Source organism: Giraffa tippelskirchi, chromosome 8, assembly GCF_054371585.1.
Source record: "Giraffa tippelskirchi isolate mGirTip1 chromosome 8, T2T-mGirTip1v1.2.pri, whole genome shotgun sequence".
NCBI classification, from domain to species: domain Eukaryota; kingdom Metazoa; phylum Chordata; class Mammalia; order Artiodactyla; family Giraffidae; genus Giraffa; species Giraffa tippelskirchi.
Window position 1 is genome coordinate 142243379 of NC_137282.1, and position 20230 is coordinate 142263608.

General features: G+C 53.7%; 3 protein-coding genes and 1 long non-coding RNA gene across 69 annotated transcripts; 3 read left to right on the plus strand and 1 right to left on the minus strand.

Annotated features, from left to right (window-relative positions):
- Positions 1-1139: 1139 nt before the first annotated feature.
- On the plus strand, positions 1140-3601 carry C8H6orf47 (chromosome 8 C6orf47 homolog). The gene has a single exon (XM_081522762.1). It carries the CDS (start codon positions 1962-1964, stop codon positions 2853-2855), a length of 894 nt encoding a protein of 297 aa, XP_081378888.1. The 5' UTR covers positions 1140-1961; the 3' UTR covers positions 2856-3601.
- On the plus strand, positions 1140-5456 carry LOC145518389 (uncharacterized). The gene is made up of 3 exons (XR_014062850.1): positions 1140-1569; positions 4062-4210; positions 4518-5456. It is a non-coding gene; the product is annotated as an uncharacterized LOC145518389 (long non-coding RNA).
- APOM (apolipoprotein M) lies at positions 3728-8131 on the minus strand. Of its 17 annotated transcripts, none has more exons than XM_081522753.1 (9): positions 7360-7480; positions 6271-6376; positions 5947-6180; positions 5659-5706; positions 5127-5281; positions 4737-4810; positions 4545-4643; positions 4251-4349; positions 3728-3862 (listed from the first exon to the last, which is right to left on the minus strand). In XM_081522753.1, the coding sequence occupies exons 5-9, from the start codon at positions 5177-5179 to the stop codon at positions 3837-3839; spliced, it is 351 nt and encodes a 116-aa protein (XP_081378879.1). In that variant the 5' UTR covers positions 5180-5281; positions 5659-5706; positions 5947-6180; positions 6271-6376; positions 7360-7480; the 3' UTR covers positions 3728-3836. The 17 variants fall into 17 exon arrangements, with proteins under 17 accessions (XP_081378879.1, XP_081378881.1, XP_081378875.1 ...); XM_081522755.1 differs by having other exon boundaries at positions 6300-6432; XM_081522749.1 differs by having other exon boundaries at positions 4251-4454; positions 6300-6432.
- BAG6 (BAG cochaperone 6) lies at positions 7935-19271 on the plus strand. 50 transcript variants are annotated; one of them, XM_081522510.1, is made up of 26 exons: positions 7935-8183; positions 8870-8990; positions 10016-10133; positions 10247-10443; positions 10681-10734; positions 10898-10972; positions 11522-11760; positions 12290-12419; positions 13034-13231; positions 13437-13689; positions 14041-14118; positions 14232-14339; positions 14461-14573; positions 14682-14769; positions 14925-15208; positions 15935-16232; positions 16381-16550; positions 16736-16789; positions 16917-17019; positions 17110-17234; positions 17402-17548; positions 17652-17711; positions 17820-17963; positions 18047-18154; positions 18646-18792; positions 19087-19271. In XM_081522510.1, the coding sequence occupies exons 2-26, from the start codon at positions 8883-8885 to the stop codon at positions 19180-19182; spliced, it is 3495 nt and encodes a 1164-aa protein (XP_081378636.1). In that variant the 5' UTR covers positions 7935-8183; positions 8870-8882; the 3' UTR covers positions 19183-19271. The 50 variants fall into 50 exon arrangements, with proteins under 50 accessions (XP_081378636.1, XP_081378625.1, XP_081378651.1 ...); XM_081522499.1 differs by having other exon boundaries at positions 7935-8160; XM_081522511.1 differs by lacking the exon at positions 7935-8183 and adding an exon at positions 8191-8393.
- Positions 19272-20230: the final 959 nt, after the last annotated feature.

The following is a 20230-nucleotide window of genomic DNA, read 5'->3' on the forward strand; positions in this document are numbered from 1 at the left end:
TTTTCAACCCCTGAACCAGGAATTACCCATTTCTATGCAAGTCTATGCAGGGCTTCCCTGGTGGCTCAGATGGTAAAGAGTCTGCCAGCAATTAAGGAGACCCAGGTTTGATCCCTGGGTTGAAAGATCCCCTCAAGAAGGAAATGGCAACCCAATCCAGTGCTCTTGCCTGGAGAACCCCATGGACAGACAAGCCTGGTGGGCTACATTCATGGGGTCGCAGAGTCAGGCATGACTGAGTGACTTAACACTTTCATGGAAGTCTGACATCCCCCAGAAAGCACCCTCTGTCCACTCCAGCGAATTCAATCACTGATTTCACAAGTTTGTATACTATGTGCTATAAATGGGAATGAGACATGCCCAATCTTCAGGTTGCTCACACCTGTAGGTGACAAGATACGATAAAAAGATGTGATGGTGATAGGGGAAGTCAGGAAAGGCTCAGAAATGATAATGGTTGGGGTCTTGCAGGAAGAGGGCAGTGTAATAGGAGGACCAAAGATGATGCAGCCTGTAGGCTGTTAACTGAGCTGAAACCAGAGCTCTGGCCTCCCAAATATACACTTTAAGCCAAGGTTCTTCATTTTGATACCTGAAAACTCCTAAAGGCAGGAAGCACATCCTGTTTGTCTACACTTGTCTTTCCCACACTTCCTCTCCTGCTCCTCCCTCCTGCCCATACCAGGTGCCAGGCACATGAAGTGCCCACTGTTGTCAAATCCAAGAGGTAAAAATCGGCATGGAGGAGCAAGGAAGGGCTACTTAAGTCCCAAGCCTCCTCTCAGCTTTCTCTTCTGGAAAAGCCTTTCATGAAATCGTAAACTAGAAGAGGAGTGGAGCGGGATGCAGGGAAGAACTCAAGGGGACTAAAGGGGGCGGGCGAGCTTAAGGGGATACTGGCGGTCGGGGGTCTTCAGGCGGGGAAAATGGAAGGCCGGGTTTATATTCACGCTTTCGGCTCCTGTGACCTCGGCTGTGCGCCCCGCGGTACGGCCGGGTGCGCACTGATGCCGCGCACAGGCAGCTCGGGCCGGGGGCGGGGGTTGGGGGGCGGTCGATCGACAGGGTCCGCCCCGCGAGCTGCGGGCTCCGCCTTCGCCTGTCCTCTAGTCCCGGTGCGGCTGCTTCCGGGCTCTGCGGCTCCGGGCGGCTTCGCGAGGCCGAGGCCCCGACGCTGGGCCCGGGAGGGGCTACATCGCCTGGACGCCGGGACGCCAGGCTCCCGAGGCAGGCGCGCGCTTTGCCTGGCTCCCGGGATCTCCCAGGACATCTCCGGCCTGACCTTGCGAAGACTGAATCTCAGCTGCTGGCCGGGGTGCCGGTGGGGCCACTTTATAGGATTCACAGCCCTCTGAATCAAAGCACGAACGTTGCTGGCTGGAGTTTGCCGGATACCTCACCCCCCACTCACTTAACAAGAGACTTCTTTCTGAGCTGCTTTAGGGCAGCAGTTAGGACTCTCCCGGTCGGTCGGGAGCACATAGGATCCGGGGCCACCTTCCTTCCTTCCTTTTTGGATGGAGAACCGCCTCCCCAGTTTCTGGGGCACCTTGGGACGTGGCCTTGGTGAGTGAAACTTGGGGTGCTGCCTGCTGGGAAAGAAACCTGGAAAACAGGGAGGACACTGTGACGGTGTCCCAGGCTTTGTCAGATCCGTAGACTTTTGAAATCTTGTGTGTTTGTAGTGGGGTGGTGGTGAATGGATTTGAATGTGCCTCCCTTTACCTTAAAACTGAGACGGAAACAAGCCGCTGCCCGCCACACTTCAGGCTGCATGACCATCCCGGGAAGAGGAGAGCCACTCCTGAGTTCAAAGTAGGACTCTCCAAGCAGATACCTGTTCTTCTGAGCCTGAACACACTCTGGTTTCTGAGGAAATCCTCAGTTCCCCCACCCAAGAGCCTAAGCAGTGCCAGGAAGCAGCCCCAGAATTGGGGGGCTCATTGCACACCCCAGCCATGTTCCTCCGACGGCTTGGTGGCTGGCTCCCTCGCCCCTGGGGCCGCCGGAAGTCGACGAGGCCTGACCTGCCCACCCCAGAACCGAGACGGATGGACAGCTCCTCTGAGAATTCAGGGAGTGACTGGGACAGTGCCCCGGAAACCATGGGAGATCTCGGGTCTCCCAAGACCCAGGACTCAGGTGCACAGAGAAGCTCTGGGGCTGCTCCAGAACCGAGCAGGGAGTCCCAAGTTGAGCAACTGGGGTACATAAGAATGGATTCTCTCAAGTGGGAGAAGACTGCCTCCAGCACCCAAGAGTCTGGGAGACCAGAGGCTGGGGAGACCATTTCCAAACTAGGACAGGATCCTGTGGACTTAGCTGGTACCAGGAAACCTGGAGGGTCCCCTGAAGAGGAATTGAGCCCCCCAGTGGCTGAAGCCCCGGTGGAGAAGCTTGGCCGGCGTCAGAAGCTGCTGGGCTGGTTGCGAGGAGATACAGGTGGGGGAGCAGGAGCTCCCCGCCAGTATTTGGGGGACCCGGAGGAGTGTCTGCAGATCTCCACCAACCTGACCCTGCACCTGCTGGAGCTGCTGGCCTCAGCCCTGCTGGGGCTCTGCTCAAGACCCTTGCGGGCAGCCTTGGACGCACTGGGCCTGCGTGGACCGCTGGGCCTCTGGCTGCATGGGCTGCTGTCCTTTCTGGCTGCTCTGCATGGACTCCATGCCGTGCTGAGCCTACTGACCGCTCACCCCCTGCACTTTGCCTGCCTCTTTGGTCTTCTACAGGCCCTGGTGCTGGCTGTCAGCCTCCGGGAGCCCAGTGGGGATGAGGAGGCCACTGACTTGGAGGACGAGAAGTTGGGGAGGGAGGGGGAGGAGCAGAGGGGAGACCCAGGCAAGGGGCTGTGACCAAGGGGTATGGTGTGACCCAGGGTCCTACCCTCAGTGGGGTGGGAGCAAGGATGAAGATAGTGTGGGATGTATGATCCAAATTGTAAGCACAGGGACCTCAGGGATGGGGCGGAAACCCCAGAGTATGAGGGCACAGAGCCCCCCTCCACACACAAGAGAGCTGTTTAGGGTGTCTGTGTTTATGAACAGTGGGGGCCTCGCCCTTGAATTCACCAGCTGTTGTTAATTTTTGCTTTTACATTTTTCCCACTTCGTTTTTTACTTCCACCTCCACTTTTTAAAAGCAAAAAAAAAAAAAAAGTGTGGTGGTGAGAATAAAGACTGAAGGGTCCTCTCTACCTTTTAAAACTCTCCAGGGGTGGAGAAAACCAGTCAGGACAGACAGACCTCTGGGTGGGATAAGAGGGTGGTTGAGAGACTCAGGGGATCCCTTGGATCCTGGGATCTGCACCATCTGGGGAAGAGCAGGACTCCTAGGTGGGTGGATTAGGGTGTCTGGATGGGGTTCCCACAGGTGATGGGGAGCCTGAAGGGAGGACCTGAGGATTCCTAGGAGCCAGGGGGAGTGGGGCTGCGTGCAGGCAGTATTGGCAGGAGGGCCAGCTCAGAGGGGCTGGCAGCTCATAGGCAGCATGGGGAGCACTGGAGTTTGCAGACCCCACTAGGGGGTTGGGTTTGCTCACTCAGCAATAAATAACTGTGTCACACCAAATCCTAAATATACCACTAAAAAGTGAGAGTTACCACTGCTCAGTGTCCTTCCTGATGCCGTCCAACTGGGGGTTGAGGTGGGAGAAGGTCCAGGGGGAGGAATGAAATGAGGGGAGTGGGACTGATGTTGGGAGACAAACCCCCAAATGAGACGAGGATTGGAAAATCATCTTTATTACTTTTGAAAGAGTTGGGAGTCTCCAGCTTCTCCCCTCACCATACAAGTTCCTGCTATATCCATCTGGGGGGCATAGGTGAAGCCACAGGTCAGTTACTGGACAGCTCACAGGCATCTGGTGGGAGGAGAGAGAAAAGAGGATGGATAGGAGGGAGACCCAGGAAGAGAGGCAAGGTTGACGGCAATGGGATGAGGTAGAATGCAGTCTCTCACGCCCCCATGTCAGAGAAGGGGTCTCTGAAGTCTTTTTTTCCCTGCAGACCTCTGACCCTCTGCCCTGTCTGACCTTCTGCCCCTTTTATCCATTGCAATAGCCCAGAGTCCACCCTGGCTTCCTCTGGTACCATCAGTCTATGACACAAATGGAAGTGTCAACACAGCCAGTGTGATGATGTCAGCCTTTGGCCATGGCCCCTGGTGACATCACTTGAGTCCTTTTCATCCAGCTCTCACAGAAGACTTGGTGAGTCCTAGTTGTCTTCCGTAAGACTTTACCCCCTCACCTTGATTCCTGGGGGTCAGTAAGAAGGCCTTAAAGTCCAGGCAGGAGGTCAGGGACTGGAATTCCTCCACACACGTCTCAGGAGGGTGGGGTGAGCGATCTGGAAAGGGAGGGCCAGGCTCATCGAAGCCCCTGCTTCTCAGCATGGCCCCTGGTGAGGACCTCAGGGAAGCAGCCAGCCCTTCCTGGGATGATGTCACAGGACCTAGAGAAAGGGACTCCATTGCCTCCTCCCAACCCCCATCTCCCTTCCTCTCTTTTCCTCCAGATCTTCTTGCCTGGCCTCCCCACTCACTGTAGAGGAGAAAGCGCTGGTAACCCTGGCCTGTCTCTTTCAGCATGATTCCACCTGGGCATGCATTGGAGAAGAGCTTGGTCTTCATGTCAGGGCGGCCTGTCAGGGTTGGGGGGGAAAGTGTGAGGACAGAGATGCAGAAGCAAGCAAGCCCAGGGGGCCTAAGGAGAGTGAGGGCTGGAGAAAACCAACCTTCAGTTCTGAGATCTGTGCTCCCGTCAGACAGGTGGTAGATCCATTTCCGGGGCACACAGAGCCCATTTTTCCTGCAGAAGTGGTGGTGGCAAGGAGGCAAAACTGAGTGACACCTCAGCCACTCAGTACCAGCCTCTATTCCATCTTACTCTTTCTGGAAGCCTGGGTCCCCTTGGGTTTCAAGTTACGAAGGGATGGTTAGGTCCATCTCTCTCCAGAGGGAAACTAACAAAGCTATTGAACTCAAGTGGGCCAAGAATAATGCGTATGACAAAGAGCCCAGCTTTTTGTGGGCGGTGCTCACACTTCAGAGCCCAGCTTTTTGTGGGCGGTGCTCACACTTTAGGCAGAGACCGCACCTATTGGTGCCTCTGCCTCACCACTCACGTGCGGATGGTTGCTCGAAGCTGGAGCTGCATGGGGGCAGAGCCCACTGCCATGTTGAAGACAATGTTGTCCACAGGGTCAAAAGTCGCCAACTCCTCCTTGGTGGGAGCTGCCCCTGCGATAAAGTACCACCGGCCCAGGTAGGGCTCTGGGAACTGGAGAGACAACGAAGGGAGCAGAAGGTGGGTCTCACTAGAGAATCCAACCTCTTCATCAGTCAGAATGACAACACTTAGGGATGAGGGTGTTGGCTGCCTTTTTCCAGCTAAAGACTGGATCCATGACAAGGAGTCATTAAATGACTTTTCCTCTTTGCTCCTCTGCAGTAAACCCCACCCTCCAGTTCTACATGTCTTCATATTGATGGCCATAGTACTTATATATATATATTTTACTTATTGCTTTCATCATCGCAACACTCACACCCTTTCTTCCTTCCAGTGTGGCTTTCTGGTCATGCTGGGCCTCTTACCCTAGTCCATCAGAGCCCCCCACCCCCAACTGAGCAGCTTCCCACATGCTCAGTGCATACCTCTTTCCCATCCACTCCTTCAGTTGTCAGTTGACTGTGCTCAGGGCACTGGAAGATGGAGTTAAGGAGAATGCCATAGAAGTAGAGAAGAGCTGCCCAAATGTGGTGAAACATCTTCAGGCAGGAGGGAGCTAGTGCTCTGCGTGGAGTGGCTGGTGCCTTAACTGCTCTCCCCAACTCACTGCTCAGTCTAGTCGGCTTCCAGCCCCCTTGCCTCGACCCTTGACCCTTTCACCCGCTAATGAGTAACTTCAATCTTGTTTTCTAACCCAAACATGGATTACTTACAGTGTTCGGCACTTCCTCCCCCTCTTCAAAATGCAACCACTCCACAGTACAGCCTGGCACGTCCAGGGTCTCCCAGGAGTTAAGACAGCTGAGACCTCCAGGGGATCTTTCAAACCCTATCTGAGCTAGGATATCTGCTGTGCTGTGCAGCAATGAAGAGAGATGGATTGATTCTACCAGTCACTCACTGAACAGTTTTTGAGTTCCAGTTGTTTGTCAGGAACTGGCTAAGCCCTGGGAACATAAAAGTAAGACATAGTCCCTGGCCTTGAAGAAGTCAGTCTAAGGAGAACTAGTTGTGTAAACAAATCATTGCAATACCACCTGGTAAGTGCTTTACAACAGGTATGTACCAGGTGCTGAAGTATGTGGATGGGAGGCTTCTCTCTGAAGTTGTTCATTGGAGAAACTATGTACACCCTCCGTAAGTCTGCTGACACACGAGTTCATTCACTTAATGTTCACTACTGCAAGAAGCTACAGAATCTAGTGGTTAAAGAGTATAGACAGAGGTGTTAAGCAGGGTGGGTCCAAACCCTTCCTTTGGACAATTTTATTAATCTTGCCTGTTTTTTCATGTATAAAATGAGCAAATCACTAATCTCATAGGATTAAAAGAGCTAAGGCATATAAAGCCCTTAGCAAAGGCCTGCACATAAATCCAAAGTAAATGTTCCCTATAATTAATAGTAATGTTTGTAAAGCACTTATTAGTCTCTCGTGGGTATTACGTTCTCAAGTAATAGGAGGTAGGCAAAGAATTGTCAAGAGGCAGTCATTGGGTAGTGCCAAGAAGGTGGGACTTCCTTTATGGATTATTTATAACCCACAGGCTGCCATAAAGATTTGTTCTGAGAGGTGAGGCTTGCTCTGAGCTTGCGATTTAGCTAAAAGAAGAAAATTTGGGTGATGAATAGCTGAGAGTTCACTATATTTTTTACAACAAAAAACTAAAATGCAAGCTATTGGGGCAGTAAAATAGAAGTGCTTGACCCAAGGGAGTCTGGTAGGCCTAGATTTGTCAGTTCTGCCACTTACATTCACCTAGAAAAGGGATGTAATAGTTAGATGCTGAAAGGCTATTAAATGTGACAGTATGTGAAACCCTCAGCAAACTGATTGGCACCAACTAGGGGCTCACTACAGAGATGCTTATTAAAACTTTTAGTACCGGGACTTAAGTAAGCTACAAATCCCAGAAAGGACAGGCACCGGAGGCAGGTACACCGGCAGCAACGGGTTTGGCTGGAGGAGGGGCAGCACTGCGGGGCCCAGGCCCTTGCCCAAGGGGCGGGGGGAGAAGAGAGCAGAGGGACGGTAACTCTACCAGACCTTCCGCCTGTAGAAGCCCTTAGGCGGCCCTCTCAATCCCCCAGGGTCACAGTCTTGCGTTTCATTCCAGTCTAACCCCACCTGTTTCCAATCCCCAAACTCTGAGTCGTCCTTTTTAAGACAAAAGTCCTGAAAGGTACTAAATCCTTGGCTTCTCCAAAACATGGCGTGTAGCCTCGGGCGCACACCGCCGGGGGAGAACATGGCGCCACAAAACGCCCACCGGGCAAAACCGAGGTCAGGCCCAACGACGCCACCGCACGTAAATCAGCTCGAGAACCACCTCCAACCGCCCATGGAAAGGGTGACTTCCGGAGGTGCCGAAGGAGTGGCTCAGCGAGGACGATGGTAAGAGAAGACAGAATTCTAGGTGGCCTGGACAGTGCCGCCTCAAATTCTCTGCCGACCAAGACTTCAGCATAGATTAGCGAGGCACAATCCCCAGTCTCCAGACTCCAAGATCCACACAACTGCTCAAAGTCTCTCTCGAGGTAGTCGAAGAGTCCCATCTCGTAGTGTTTTTTTCAGGCATTTATAGCGGCCACCACAACCCCCTATTGCTTAAGCGCGCGCAGGGGAGGAATGAACAGCGCCGGCTGGGGTGGGGAGGTGCCTAAGTATGCACGCATGCGTAGTAAGACGCACGCAGGCGCAGTACGGTCTCCCGGGCGACGGCGGTGGCGGCGGCTCTTCGGGGTGCTCGGCTCCCTCCCATCTAGGCCGGCCCCGGCCCGTCTCGCCCCCTGGAACTCACTATTTGGGGCCGCGGACTTTCTGGAAGAGCCCCACAAAAGTAAACCTTGGGGGCCTGGGGGAAGCCGGAAGTACCGCCTCACGATCCCCAAATACTATCGGGGAAACGGAAGTGGCCGTCGGTGGCAGGTTGGGGGAGACCGGAAGTGACGGTACCGTGGGGAAGTCGGGGGCGGAGCTGGGTGGTAGGGTGTGTGTGTGTGTGTGTGTGTGTGTGTGTGTGTGTGTATGTGTGTGTATGTATGTGTGTGTGTGTGTTTGGAGTGTGTGTATGTGTTTGGAGTGTGTTGGTTGTGCCGATCTGCTAGAGCACCAAGGGTACGTGGAAGAGGGAGACAGTCAGCTCGCCGATCTGGCCCCCCGTGAGTGTTCGTCATTTCGGGTCTCTAGTGACTTAAGCGGGTTCGATGGGCGTGGCATGGTGCGCGTGCGCGAAACCACTTTCTCCGCAGAGTCTGGCGCGACCCTCGCTCTCTGGTTGTCCCGGGGTTTGCCGACTTCTCGAGCCCTTGTCCTACCGCGACCGGTGATGACACCGGTCTCGTGTTTCCTTCCTTCCCGTCTTCCTAGCTGTACTGGCCCTCCCTTGCTGTGATTGGCGTCGTTGAGCCCCTCCCACCTGCCGCCCTCCGGCTCCCTGTGCCGTCGATCTCTTACCCTTTGTGTTTTTCTCCCTGTGCCCCGGAATCAGAAGGAGGATGGGGGCGGGTGTGAGTGTGTGTGCTTGTGTGGGAGAAACTCTTTAGGTATGGGGCGGAGTCTCGGGCAGGGGAGGCTTCCGGGTATATAAAAATCTGCTCTAGGCGACAGCGGGCCTTCTCCTAACATTCTTCCTTAGAGAACTGTCGGCCATGGAGCCCAATGATAGTACCAGTACCACTATGGAGGAACCTGACAGCCTGGAGGTGCTTGTGAAGACCCTGGACTCTCAGACCCGGACCTTTATTGTGGGGGCCCAGGTGAGACCCCAGTACTTCTGGGAGACACCCATTAACTCTCCTCTTACAGGTTCTTTATCCTGAAAGAAGAGCCTGATATTACGGTTTTCAAATTGTCTTTCATTGATTCTTTTGTTCATGTTGTAGCCAGAACATTTTTTGATGTTTCCTCTTTGGCTTTTGTTAGGTGAGGTAGATTTTCTTTGCCTTCCTCCACCTCGATAAAACTCAATGCAGAGGGAAAGAAGGAAGGAGGAATCTGTATGCCAACATGATAGATGAGCCCCAGCCCAAAGGGACAGATGTGGCTCCTGCCTTTGGGAAGGCAAACAGGACTCTAGGACCTAAAGTAGAAGAGTGTCTTAAAAACTGATGAGGTCTATGCTGTGTGTTTAAAGGATAGAAGTCGGATCCCAAAATGCTCGTAATGTAGGTAGATTCCTAACAGACAAAGTTGTAAGAAGGTTGATCCATAGTTTTAAACACATTGTTACATGTATTTAAGGAGACTGTGTAGGCTTTTGTAAACTGTGTAGGTGTTTGTAAACAGTTGGGTACTTCTGACGAGTCAGTTGTCTAGTTAGGAAAAATATTTTTCTGATTTTGCCCCTTTTTCTTCTTGCTTGAGTCTGCCTTCCTTAACCTGACTCTCCACCACATCTTCTTTGTCATTGCTTTTATCTTTGAGATTACAGTGTTGTATCATTTTGTGTTTGGGGAGGGGTCACCGGTATCTCTAGGCACACACATTCCTTTTGGAGCCAGGCAGAGAAGGAGAGAAGAGAATGTCAGTTGGCGTTTCTGCTCTTCAGCCCTGTAGTTTTCTCCTAGGCCTATAACCTGAAGTTCCTTACGTTTATTGTATGTATTTTGACAAGTGTTGCCTTAGTTCAGGGCTTTGCTCAATAATTACCTCACAGTTAAGACAGATGGGTAGTGATTTTAGGATGGGATGGTTTTTACTCCTTACAAGTTAGTTGTTGCTCTTCTGACCTTCCTTTTTCTTCCGTTCCCTGATTCCTCATCATGTTTCTTCTTCCTTACAGATGAACGTAAAGGAGTTTAAGGAGCATATTGCTGCTTCTGTTAGCATCCCGTCTGAGAAACAACGGCTTATCTACCAGGGACGAGTTCTGCAGGATGATAAGAAGCTCCAAGAATACAGTAAGGGAGTGGGGGAGGCAGAGCAGAGCTTGAGGCTGCTGTCCAGAGCAGTGAGCTGAGGCCATGGGTTTACACGATCATGTAATGTTTTGGTGTGTATCTTTTTTCTGCAGATGTTGGGGGAAAGGTTATTCACCTTGTGGAACGGGCTCCTCCTCAGACTCAGCTCCCTTCTGGAGCATCTTCTGGAACAGGGTCCGCTTCAGCCACCCATGGTGGGGGACCCTCGCCTGGTACTCGGGGGCCTGGGGCCTCTGTTCATGACCGGAATGCCAACAGCTATGTCATGGTTGGAACCTTCAATCTTCCCGTAAGCTTGTGTTCTTCATGGGAGGGTTTTTGTGGGGGCAGTTTTGGTTGTGGTAGCAGCCAAGAGTTCATAAGAGAGATGTCTCAGTCTTTAGATGGGCTTTGGTGGGCCCTCTGGTCTGGTAACAGCCTCTGTCTTTGAGGAGCTAGAAGGGTTGGGCTCCAGAGAATCAGTTGGAAGTGTGGGGGCCTTAGTATTTGGCTTCTCCCAGAGCAACTTCCCTTACCCTTTCCCCAGAGTGACGGCTCTGCTGTGGATGTTCACATCAACATGGAACAGGCCCCGATTCAGGTATCACGGGGCCTGGGAGGGTCAAGGAAGGGGATCTGGGAGAAGGAGGCCACGAAGTGAGAGTGGGTCTGGCTGAGGAGATGGGGCTGGGTCCTGGTTTAGCAGGTAATGGAGCTCGTGGCTTTATCTCCAACCTGCCCTGATTTTCCCTCTCTCATTGTAGAGTGAGCCTCGAGTGCGGCTGGTGATGGCTCAGCATATGATCAGGGATATACAGACCTTACTCTCCCGAATGGAGGTGAGTGGGCAAAGCTGGCCACCGTCTGCCTGTCTCACTCCATCCTCCCTACCCCTTTTGTCTCAGCCTAGGGATGAGGGCATGACTGGTCACATCCACTGGGTTCTCCCCTCTTAATCTAATCTCTTCTCAGCAGTCTTCACTCTTTTGGGCAGAAAAAGTATCTTTCTTTCGAGGCTGTCCTGTCCCTGCTGATTCTCTCTGCAATTAAAGAAGAATTTCTTGCCTTCCTGTTCCTTGGTTATCATATTTGATGCTGGGATGGCTTAGCTTCATTAGTTTGTATTCGCAGCCAGTGTCCTTTCCTTCTTTTCTCTTGGAGGTTAGGAAACTGCAATCCCTAGTTTTTGTTAATGGTTTGTTTGTAAGTATCATAGGTGTTTGTCAGACATCTAATTTGTGTAAGTTTTAGGGAGTCAAGAGTCAGATGCAGAGCCCTGCCTTCAGGGAGCCTAGATAGTGCCCTTTCTCCACTCAGTCTGCTCTGACCTGAGTAATCTGCTGCAATCTCATGTTGCCTTTGTTGTCCTAACTCTTCCCCTGCTTCAGTGCCGAGGAGGGGCCCAAGCCCAGCACAGTCAGCCACCCCCTCAGACGCCGACGATGGCCCCGGAGTCAGTGGCCTTGACCTCCCAAACATCAGAACCAGTTGAAAGTGAAGTGCCTCCTCGGGAGCCCATGGAGGCGGAAGAAGTGGAGGAGCGTGCCCCTGCCCAGAGCCCAGAGCTCACCCCTTCTGGCCCAGCCCCAGCGGGCCCAGCATCTGCCCCAGAGACAAATGCACCCAAGTGAGAGAGGGAGGGCACCTTTTGGGGTGGGGGTGGGTTGGGGATTCTAAGTGAAGTGTGAGGACCAGGAAAAGGTCTGATGAGAAAGAAAAGATTGTTCAGAGGTGGTGCTTGTGGAGTTAGTATTGAGGGGCAGGGAGGGGCTCTTGAGTAGGTAAATGAGATTGAGACTGGCCACTGAAGCCACAGGCACTGTCCTCCTTCGGGTCAGGAAATCCACATGGTGCTTCTGGAGGTGACAAGATTCTCTCCCCTGAGTACCCAGAGGCCCCATCTGGTTTTTAAGAGTTAGTGTTTTGCTGTTGTAGGTACAGGATTGTGTGGTAGGAAGGGTGAAAGCAGTTTGTCTTTCCCTGTCCATTTTCCCCCCTGGGTGAGGTTAAAGAACAGAAGCTCTGCTAGTTCCGGAGGTGGGGATTGGGGCTGGGGCTCGGGGCTGGGGCTCTGGGAGGCCAAGGAGAGGTGGGGCACGGGTGGCAAGGGCAGGAATCTGAGGGAAGCCTTGGCTCACAGCCGCTTTGGCCCACAGCCACCCTTCACCTGCGGAGTATGTCGAGGTGCTTCAGGAGCTGCAGCGGCTAGAGAGCCGCCTCCAGCCCTTCCTGCAGCGCTACTATGAGGTTTTGGGCGCCGCTGCAACCACGGACTACAACAACAATGTGAGCCCACCCACCCCCTCGCCTCCAGCACCCCCAGATGGAGTGGGGTGAAATGTAGATCACTTACCCCCGGCCCCCAAAAGATGTCATCTTCTACAGAGTAGTTTCTCTTTAGATTAGGAAGGAAGTGATTTTTTTCCTCCCTGACAGGGAAGCAGGATCTTTTCCTTCTTCACATCTTTATGGTGTTCATTGTCTTTGCACTTTCTTGATCCCTTAAATGAGTTACTTAGGAAGTTTATAAAGTAAGGGAGATTAGCAGGTGATAACTTACTGATTCACTGTAGGATTCATTATCAAAGGAAGCACTTTGTGTATATAAATTAGAGCTTACTTGCAAAGATTTGGTGTATACAGAAGCTTCAGAGCATGTACCTAAAGACATAGTGCTCACTTGTTCAGTCGTGTCTAACTCTTTGCAACCCTGTGGCCTGTAGCTCGCCAGGCTCCTCTGTCCATGGGATTTTTCAGGCAAGAATACTGGAGTGGGTTGCCATTTCCTTCTTCAAAAGACTTAGAGGATGTGATAATCTCAAGAAGGCATTACTTTTTTAACAAGGTGGATCCTAGCCTAATGCTTTCTGCCTTTCTGTGTTTGGCCCTGGGGAGTACAGCAAGAGGGCCGTGAGGAGGACCAGCGCTTGATCAACTTGGTGGGGGAGAGCCTGCGGCTGCTGGGCAACACCTTCGTGGCGCTGTCCGACCTGCGTTGCAATCTGGCCTGTGCACCCCCTCGTCATCTGCACGTGGTCCGGCCCATGTCTCACTACACCACCCCCATGGTGCTCCAGCAGGCAGCCATCCCCATCCAGGTGGATCAGGGGAGCCTGGATGCGGGTGGATGGGGGGCTGTTGATGGAGTGATCGTAGCTATTGGGCTCCAAGGAGTTTGGGACGGGAGCAGACTTGGGAAACATGGTGACCCAGGATGGAGGAGACTTTAGAAGTGTATCATGGGTGCTCTGGGTTAGGCTCTTGTGTTTTTCTCACATCTGCCCCCTCGTCTCTGTCGTCCAGATCAATGTGGGGACCACTGTGACCATGACTGGGAATGGGACACGGCCCCCCCCGACTCCAAGTGCAGAGGCACCTCCCGCTGGTGCTGGGCAGGCCTCGTCCCTGGCCCCCTCTTCTACCACCGTTGAGTCTTCGAATGAGGGGGCTTCCCCGCCAGGGCCGGCTCCGCCACCAACCACCAGCCACCCGAGGGTCATCCGGATTTCCCACCAGAGCGTGGAACCCGTGGTCATGATGCACATGAACATCCAGGGTGAGCTGGGAACGGCCGCTGGCGGAACAGAGCGCAAGGAGGGGTCTGGGGTTGGTGCTGAGACGTGGGGGCGCCAGGGTGGGAAAGGAGAGGCCAAGGCTGCTGGCGGTGGCTGAGGGAGCAGAGCACAGGCTCTTTAAGTTGGCGTGAGTGGGGAGGGGAAGGAAGAACGGCTTGTCCTCAGAAAGTTGTGTACTTGGTGAAGGGAGCGTCTCCTCCCCATCTAGATGGAATGAAAGGCCAGTTTTTTGGTTGGGGGAATGGAGGCCTGAAGCACGCTGATCTCGGGAGGATCCAGTTAGGCCTTGGCCCCGCCTGTCTCAGAGCCACTGTCTCTATCTCCTTGCCCAGATTCTGGCACACAGCCTGGTGGAGTTCCGAGTGCTCCCACTGGCCCCCTAGGACCCCCTGGTCATGGCCAGACCCTGGGTAAGAGTGAGGGCATCAGAACAGGCCGAGCTCTGGGTAGAGAAAAGGGGTAGGGCTGAGTGGGTGGGTTGAAGGGGGTCCAGGGTCAAGGCTACATCAGACCCACCCCCCAGGCTCCACCCTCATCCAGCTGCCCTCCCTGCCCCCTGAGTTCATGCACGCCGTCGCCCACCAGATCACTCATGAGGCCATGGTGGCAGCTGTTGCCTCCGCGGCCGCAGGTAACAACCCAAAGGGGGAAGCCTGGGAGGCGGTCCCCGTCCACGGTGGTGGGCATCATCTGCTGGCCTGGTCGGACTGGGCCCTCAGCCCTCTTCGGTTTCTCCCCTCTGTTGCCCACAGGACAGCAGGTGCCAGGCTTCCCAACAGCTCCCACCCGGCTGGTGATTGCCCGGCCCACCCCTCCACAGGCTCGGCCTTCCCACCCTGGGGGGCCCCCGGTCTCGGGGGCTCTGGTGAGTAGGGGTGGGGGAGTCCCATCGGGGAAGAGTGTGGGGAGAAACTCCTGTGGCGGGGCGTGGAGAGACCAAGTCTGAAAGTCTGCCCTTGTCCTCTCCTCTCAGCCGGGCGCTGGTTTGGGTACCAACGCCTCTTTAGCCCAGATGGTGAGCGGCCTCGTGGGTCAGCTTCTCATGCAGCCTGTCCTTGTGGGTGAGTCTGTGTCCTTCCCCACCTCAGATGGAAGCGGTTTCCCAGTTCTCTCCGTATTTCTTTGTTCTTTCTTTTCTACTGGGGAGACCAGAATGGAGATGCTGTGGGGTCTTGTTTTCTTTGAGTTTTCAGCTGTCTTCTTTTTGTCTCTGTAGCTCAGGGGACCCCAGGAATGGCTCCACCTCCAGCCCCTGCCACTGCGTCAGCCAGTTCCGGCACCACCAACACGGCTACCACAGCTGGTCCTGCCCCTGGGGGGCCTGCCCAGCCTCCGCCCCCTCAAGCCTCCGCCTCTGATCTTCAGTTCTCTCAGCTCCTGGGGAACCTGCTGGGGCCTGCTGGGCCGGGAACTGGAGGGCCTGGTGTGGCTTCTCCCACCATTACTGTGGCGATGCCTGGTGTACCCGCCTTCCTCCAGGGCATGACTGACTTCTTGCAGGTGAGTGGCTGGCTGACTCTCCGCTTCAGCCTTCCTCTTCCTGAGCCCAGCCAGGTACTGGGTGTCTTGTTGCCACTGGGAAGGAACCTTGGGAATTGATTGTCTCAGCACCCTCCATTTGGTAGATGAGGAAAACCGGGCTGGGAGAGAGAAGCACAGTAATTGTGTCACTGCTTTTCTGAGCTAACCCGTTCAGAGGGAGCGAGGTAACTGCTCAACCCGACTCAGCTTAGGAGACGCTGCCATGTGTATTCTGCTGTAAGGCGCAAAGACTGGAACAGAGCGCCATACCTTCCAGACCCTTGTGAATTTGTGCCTCCCCAATGCCATTTTTGGGGCTTCCCTGGTAGCTCAGCTGGTAAAGAATCTGCCTGCAATGCAGGAGACCGTGGTTTGATTCCTGGGTCAGGAAGATCCCCTGAAGAAGGGATAGGCAACCACTCTAGTATTCATGGGCTTCCCTGGTAGCTCAGCTGGTAAAGAATCTGCCTGCAATGCGGGAGACCTGGGTTGGATCCTTGGGTTGGGAAGATCCCCTGGAGGAGGGTATGGCAATCCACTCTAGTATTCTTGCCTGGAGAATCCCTTTGGACAGAGGAGCCTGGCAGGCTACAGTCCATAGGGTTGCAGAGTCGGACATGACTGACTGAGCAACTAAGCATAATGCTGTTCTATGTCCTCATTCTGATTTCACCCTCTGTTCTTTATTTCTTCTCTCTCGTGCAGGCAACGCAAACAGCTGCTCCCCCTCCTCCTCCGCCTCCACCCCCACCGCCCCCTCCGGCCCCAGAGCAGCAGACAGCGCCCCCACCGGGGTCCCCTTCTGGTGGCAGCGGGAGTCCTGGCAGCGTGGGTCCTGAGAGCCTGCCGTTGGAGTTCTTCACCTCAGTGGTGCAGGGTGTGCTGAGCTCACTGCTGGGCTCCCTGGGGGCCCGGGCTGGCAGCAGTGAGAGCATCGCTGCTTTCATACAGCGCCTCAGTGGGTCCAGCAACATCTTTGAGCCTGGGGCCGATGGGGCGCTCGGTGAGCAGATAAGGGTGCCCTGGCCTTCTCTAGGGATGGGGCAGCCAGGGGAGAGTGGGTGGCCTTTATTGATGGTGGGATGAGGCTGATGGGCTGGAGGGCAGGCCAGGTGGTAAAGGCCACTGCTGACCTCAGTCCCTGTCCCTAGGATTCTTCGGGGCCCTGCTCTCTCTTCTGTGCCAGAACTTTTCCATGGTGGATGTGGTGATGCTGCTCCACGGGCATTTCCAGCCCCTGCAGCGGCTCCAGCCCCAGCTGCGGTCTTTCTTCCACCAGCACTACCTGGGTGGCCAGGAGCCCACACCTGGTAACATCCGGGTAAATGACGACCTGGGCCCAGAGTTCTCCATCTCACCTTCTGTTAATTATTTCTGACTTCGTTTACACCTTGCCTAAAGCTGTGACTGCCTCAGCCGAAGCTCTGGGCTTGGTAGGGGAGGAGGGGGACATATCTTAAGGGGTGGGGTTTTGTTCTAACCTGTGCTGTCTCCACCCACCCGCAGACAGCAACCCACGCATTGATCACGGGGCTTGAAGAATATGTGCGGGAGAGTTTTGTGAGTATCCCTTGCCCAGCCGCTCCTTTCCTGACTGTGGTCAGGGTGGCTGTTGCAGCTGCTTCTTCCCTGACTCCCAGTCTGTTGACGTTTCTGATTGGGGGTCTTTGTGTGTCTTCTCTCTCAGTCTTTGGTGCAAGTTCAGCCAGGTGTGGACATCATCCGAACAAACCTGGAATTTCTCCAAGAGCAATTTAATAGCATTGCTGCTCATGTGATGCACTGCACAGGTCAGGGGCTGGCTGAGCCAGGGTGAGGGGGCACGTTGGATGTGCAGGGCTGCCAGGTACCAGTATTCTGTCCTTCTGTGTTGCCCACAGACAGTGGATTTGGGGCCCGATTGCTGGAGCTGTGTAACCAGGGCCTGTTTGAATGCTTGGCCCTGAACCTGCACTGCTTGGGGGGACAGCAGATGGAGCTTGCTGCTGTCATCAACGGCCGAATTGTAAGCATTACTCAGCCCCAGATCCCCAGCCTTTTGCTTTTTCTCAGGTTTCTGTTTTCTTTGGTATCCTGCAATTTTTTTCCCTCCAAGCTGCCACCCTTTACGCTTTGGTGCCTTTCAAAGGCCAGTTGAGGGTTTTGTGTTTCAAGTCTGCTTTCTTCCCCCAGCGTCGCATGTCTCGTGGAGTGAATCCATCCTTGGTGAGCTGGCTGACCACTATGATGGGACTGAGGCTGCAGGTGGTACTGGAACACATGCCTGTAGGCCCTGATGCCATTCTCAGATACGTTCGCAGGGTTGGGGATCCCCCTCAGGTAAAGGGCCCTCTTGGGCTGTGGGCTTAGGGGACTTGAGGGAACCGGAGAGCTCTGAGAGAGGGCCTTTTGTGGTGTTATTCTTCTCTGCCCCCTTTCACAGACACTTCCTGAGGAGCCAATGGAAGTTCAGGGATCAGAGAGAACTTCCCCTGAGCCTCAGGTACCAGGGAGAGTTTGAGGAATCAACTAACGTGGAGTGGAGGGCTGGGCGGAAGGGCTGGAGGCTGAGAAATCTGAAGCCTGGGTCTTCCCACTGTCTGACTCCCAGCGGGAGAATGCTTCCCCGGCCCCTGGAACAACAGCAGAAGAGGCCATGTCCCGAGGCCCACCTCCTGCTCCTGAGGGGGGCTCCCGAGACGAACAGGATGGAGCTTCCGCTGAGACAGAACCTTGGGCAGCTGCAGTCCCCCCAGTGAGTGTCAGGAGGGGGTTGGTGGGTCAAGGCAGCTGAAGGCTGTGGCGATTGCTACTTTCTCATCATCTTTCCCTCCCCAGGAATGGGTCCCTATTATCCAGCAGGACATTCAGAGCCAGCGGAAGGTGAAACCACAGCCCCCCCTGAGCGATGCCTACCTCAGTGGTATGCCTGCCAAGAGACGCAAGGTTGGTTTGCTCCTTCCCTGAGGATCTCTCTGTATCTGATTTCCCCTGTTGTGCTTAGAATCAAACTAATTAGAGACAGGAATTCATCCTAGTTTTTAGTCCCCTCATTTAATTGACAAGGAAACCCTTCTGGGACCTTTGCATTGCTGTTTGCCAGCAGTCTTGTCACCCCACAATTGCCCAAACCCCATTTGACTAGGGCCCGTCTTTCTTAAGGCAGGCATCCTCTTGTGGGCTAGCTGAGAATGCTGGATGGCTTGACCCATCCTCTCCCTCTTGCTTTGGAGACCAAGTCCAGCACATTCAAATGCCGTTTTTAGCCAGAGGCGGACAAAATTAGGAAGGCGTTTCTGCTGTCAAAATACAGATGGACTGTCTCCGTTCTCTCCGCTAACATGGAGACTCAGTGGTTGACTCATGCAAAGGGTGAGCTGGGTGGTGGCATTGGATCTGACCTTGATCCTCTTTTCCCTCTCAACCCCGTCCCCCAGACGATGCAGGGTGAGGGCCCCCAGCTGCTTCTCTCAGAGGCCGTGAGCCGGGCAGCTAAGGCAGCCGGAGCTCGGCCCCTGACGAGCCCCGAGAGCCTGAGCCGGGACCTGGAGGCACCAGAGGTTCAGGAGAGCTACAGGCAGCAGGTGCCCCCACCTTGAAGCAGCATAGGGATGGTCTAGTGGGAGGGGTTGGGCTAGGGTCCCTCTTCCCTGGATCCCTTCAGAGGTGAACTGGTGAGTCTGGGACTACCACTTGGTTTTAAAATGTTTTTTTTCCTGGAGGCATCTGGGAAGGCTCAGTGATGCTATTACTGGGCTCCTGGACAGTGTACGGCTGGTGGGGGAAATGGTACCTCCTAAGGGATGGCCTTGTGTGCTTGCTGGGATCTTAGGGGCTGCGCCTGTACCACTCCAACCTCCTTTGCTCTCTTCCTCTAGCTCCGGGCTGACATACAAAAGCGACTGCAGGAAGACCCCAACTACAGCCCCCAGCGCTTCCCAAATGCCCATAGGGCTTTTGCTGATGATCCCTAGCTCCATGGCCCTCCATCATCAGGGGACCATTTCCCCCGCCCCTCTTCCTTCACAGTTATTTAAGAAATAAAAAGTCAGATTTTCCTGGCTCTTTTTGTCTGTAAATCGTCTTCATTAAATAGTCTAAACCTTTTAATCTTCTATGAAGTTGGTTTTATAAACTAATTTCCAGCAACCCAGCTATACTAGACAGCTTTTAACACTGAACAGATGTGTAGTATCTTGTTTTACTGTTTTGAAATTGGCCATTTTCAAGGAATACTTTCATGCAAAAGCGATGAAAGAAACCTGCTCAGGTGCACACTAGGATAGGGCTCTCAAAACAGTAAAAAACCCACTTAATTGCCAAGTAGCTGCAGACCTATAGATCTTGGCTTGACTAGCATGCGGTGGTACCAGGGTAACTAGTCAAGTTTGACTATGGTGGAACTGGTCTATCCAGTTCAAGGAGCCCACTGTTCACCCACTGTTCCTGTTTGATCAGAGCCTGTGACTATAAAGGCACTTCTGGTTTGCAGACAGGACTGAAGTGACACATGGCTGTGGGCTGTCCACTATTTCTTTTTAGCAGCAGTTGTCATCCCCCTCCTTTAACTAGCTTGGTGCTGGACAAACAAAACCTGGCAGAAACCTAGGGCCATGTAATAACCTTTGCAGCGTCTTGAGAACCTCTGGAATGCTGGCTCAGGGACGTGAAAGGCCTGATGACTGAGAATATCTTGCTGGAGAAGCCATGTAAAGACACTGGTTGACAATCTAATGGCATACTACCATCCAGATGTCCCACCATGGCCCCCGTATATGCAAGCAAAGCTCTATAGGACTGACCCAGCTGTCAGGTGCAAACCAACCTCACTGGCACAAAAAACAAAATCTAATTCCTGGCCCACGTAACTTCTAAGATACACCAACAGCTTGTTTTGAGGTAGGGAGATTAGGTCACCGAGATAAAGCAACAAATATTTGCCTAACTGAAACCACTCTACAGATCACTTGGCATTGAATATGACATAAGAGACTGCAACAAACCAACCCATCCCTCAAATCA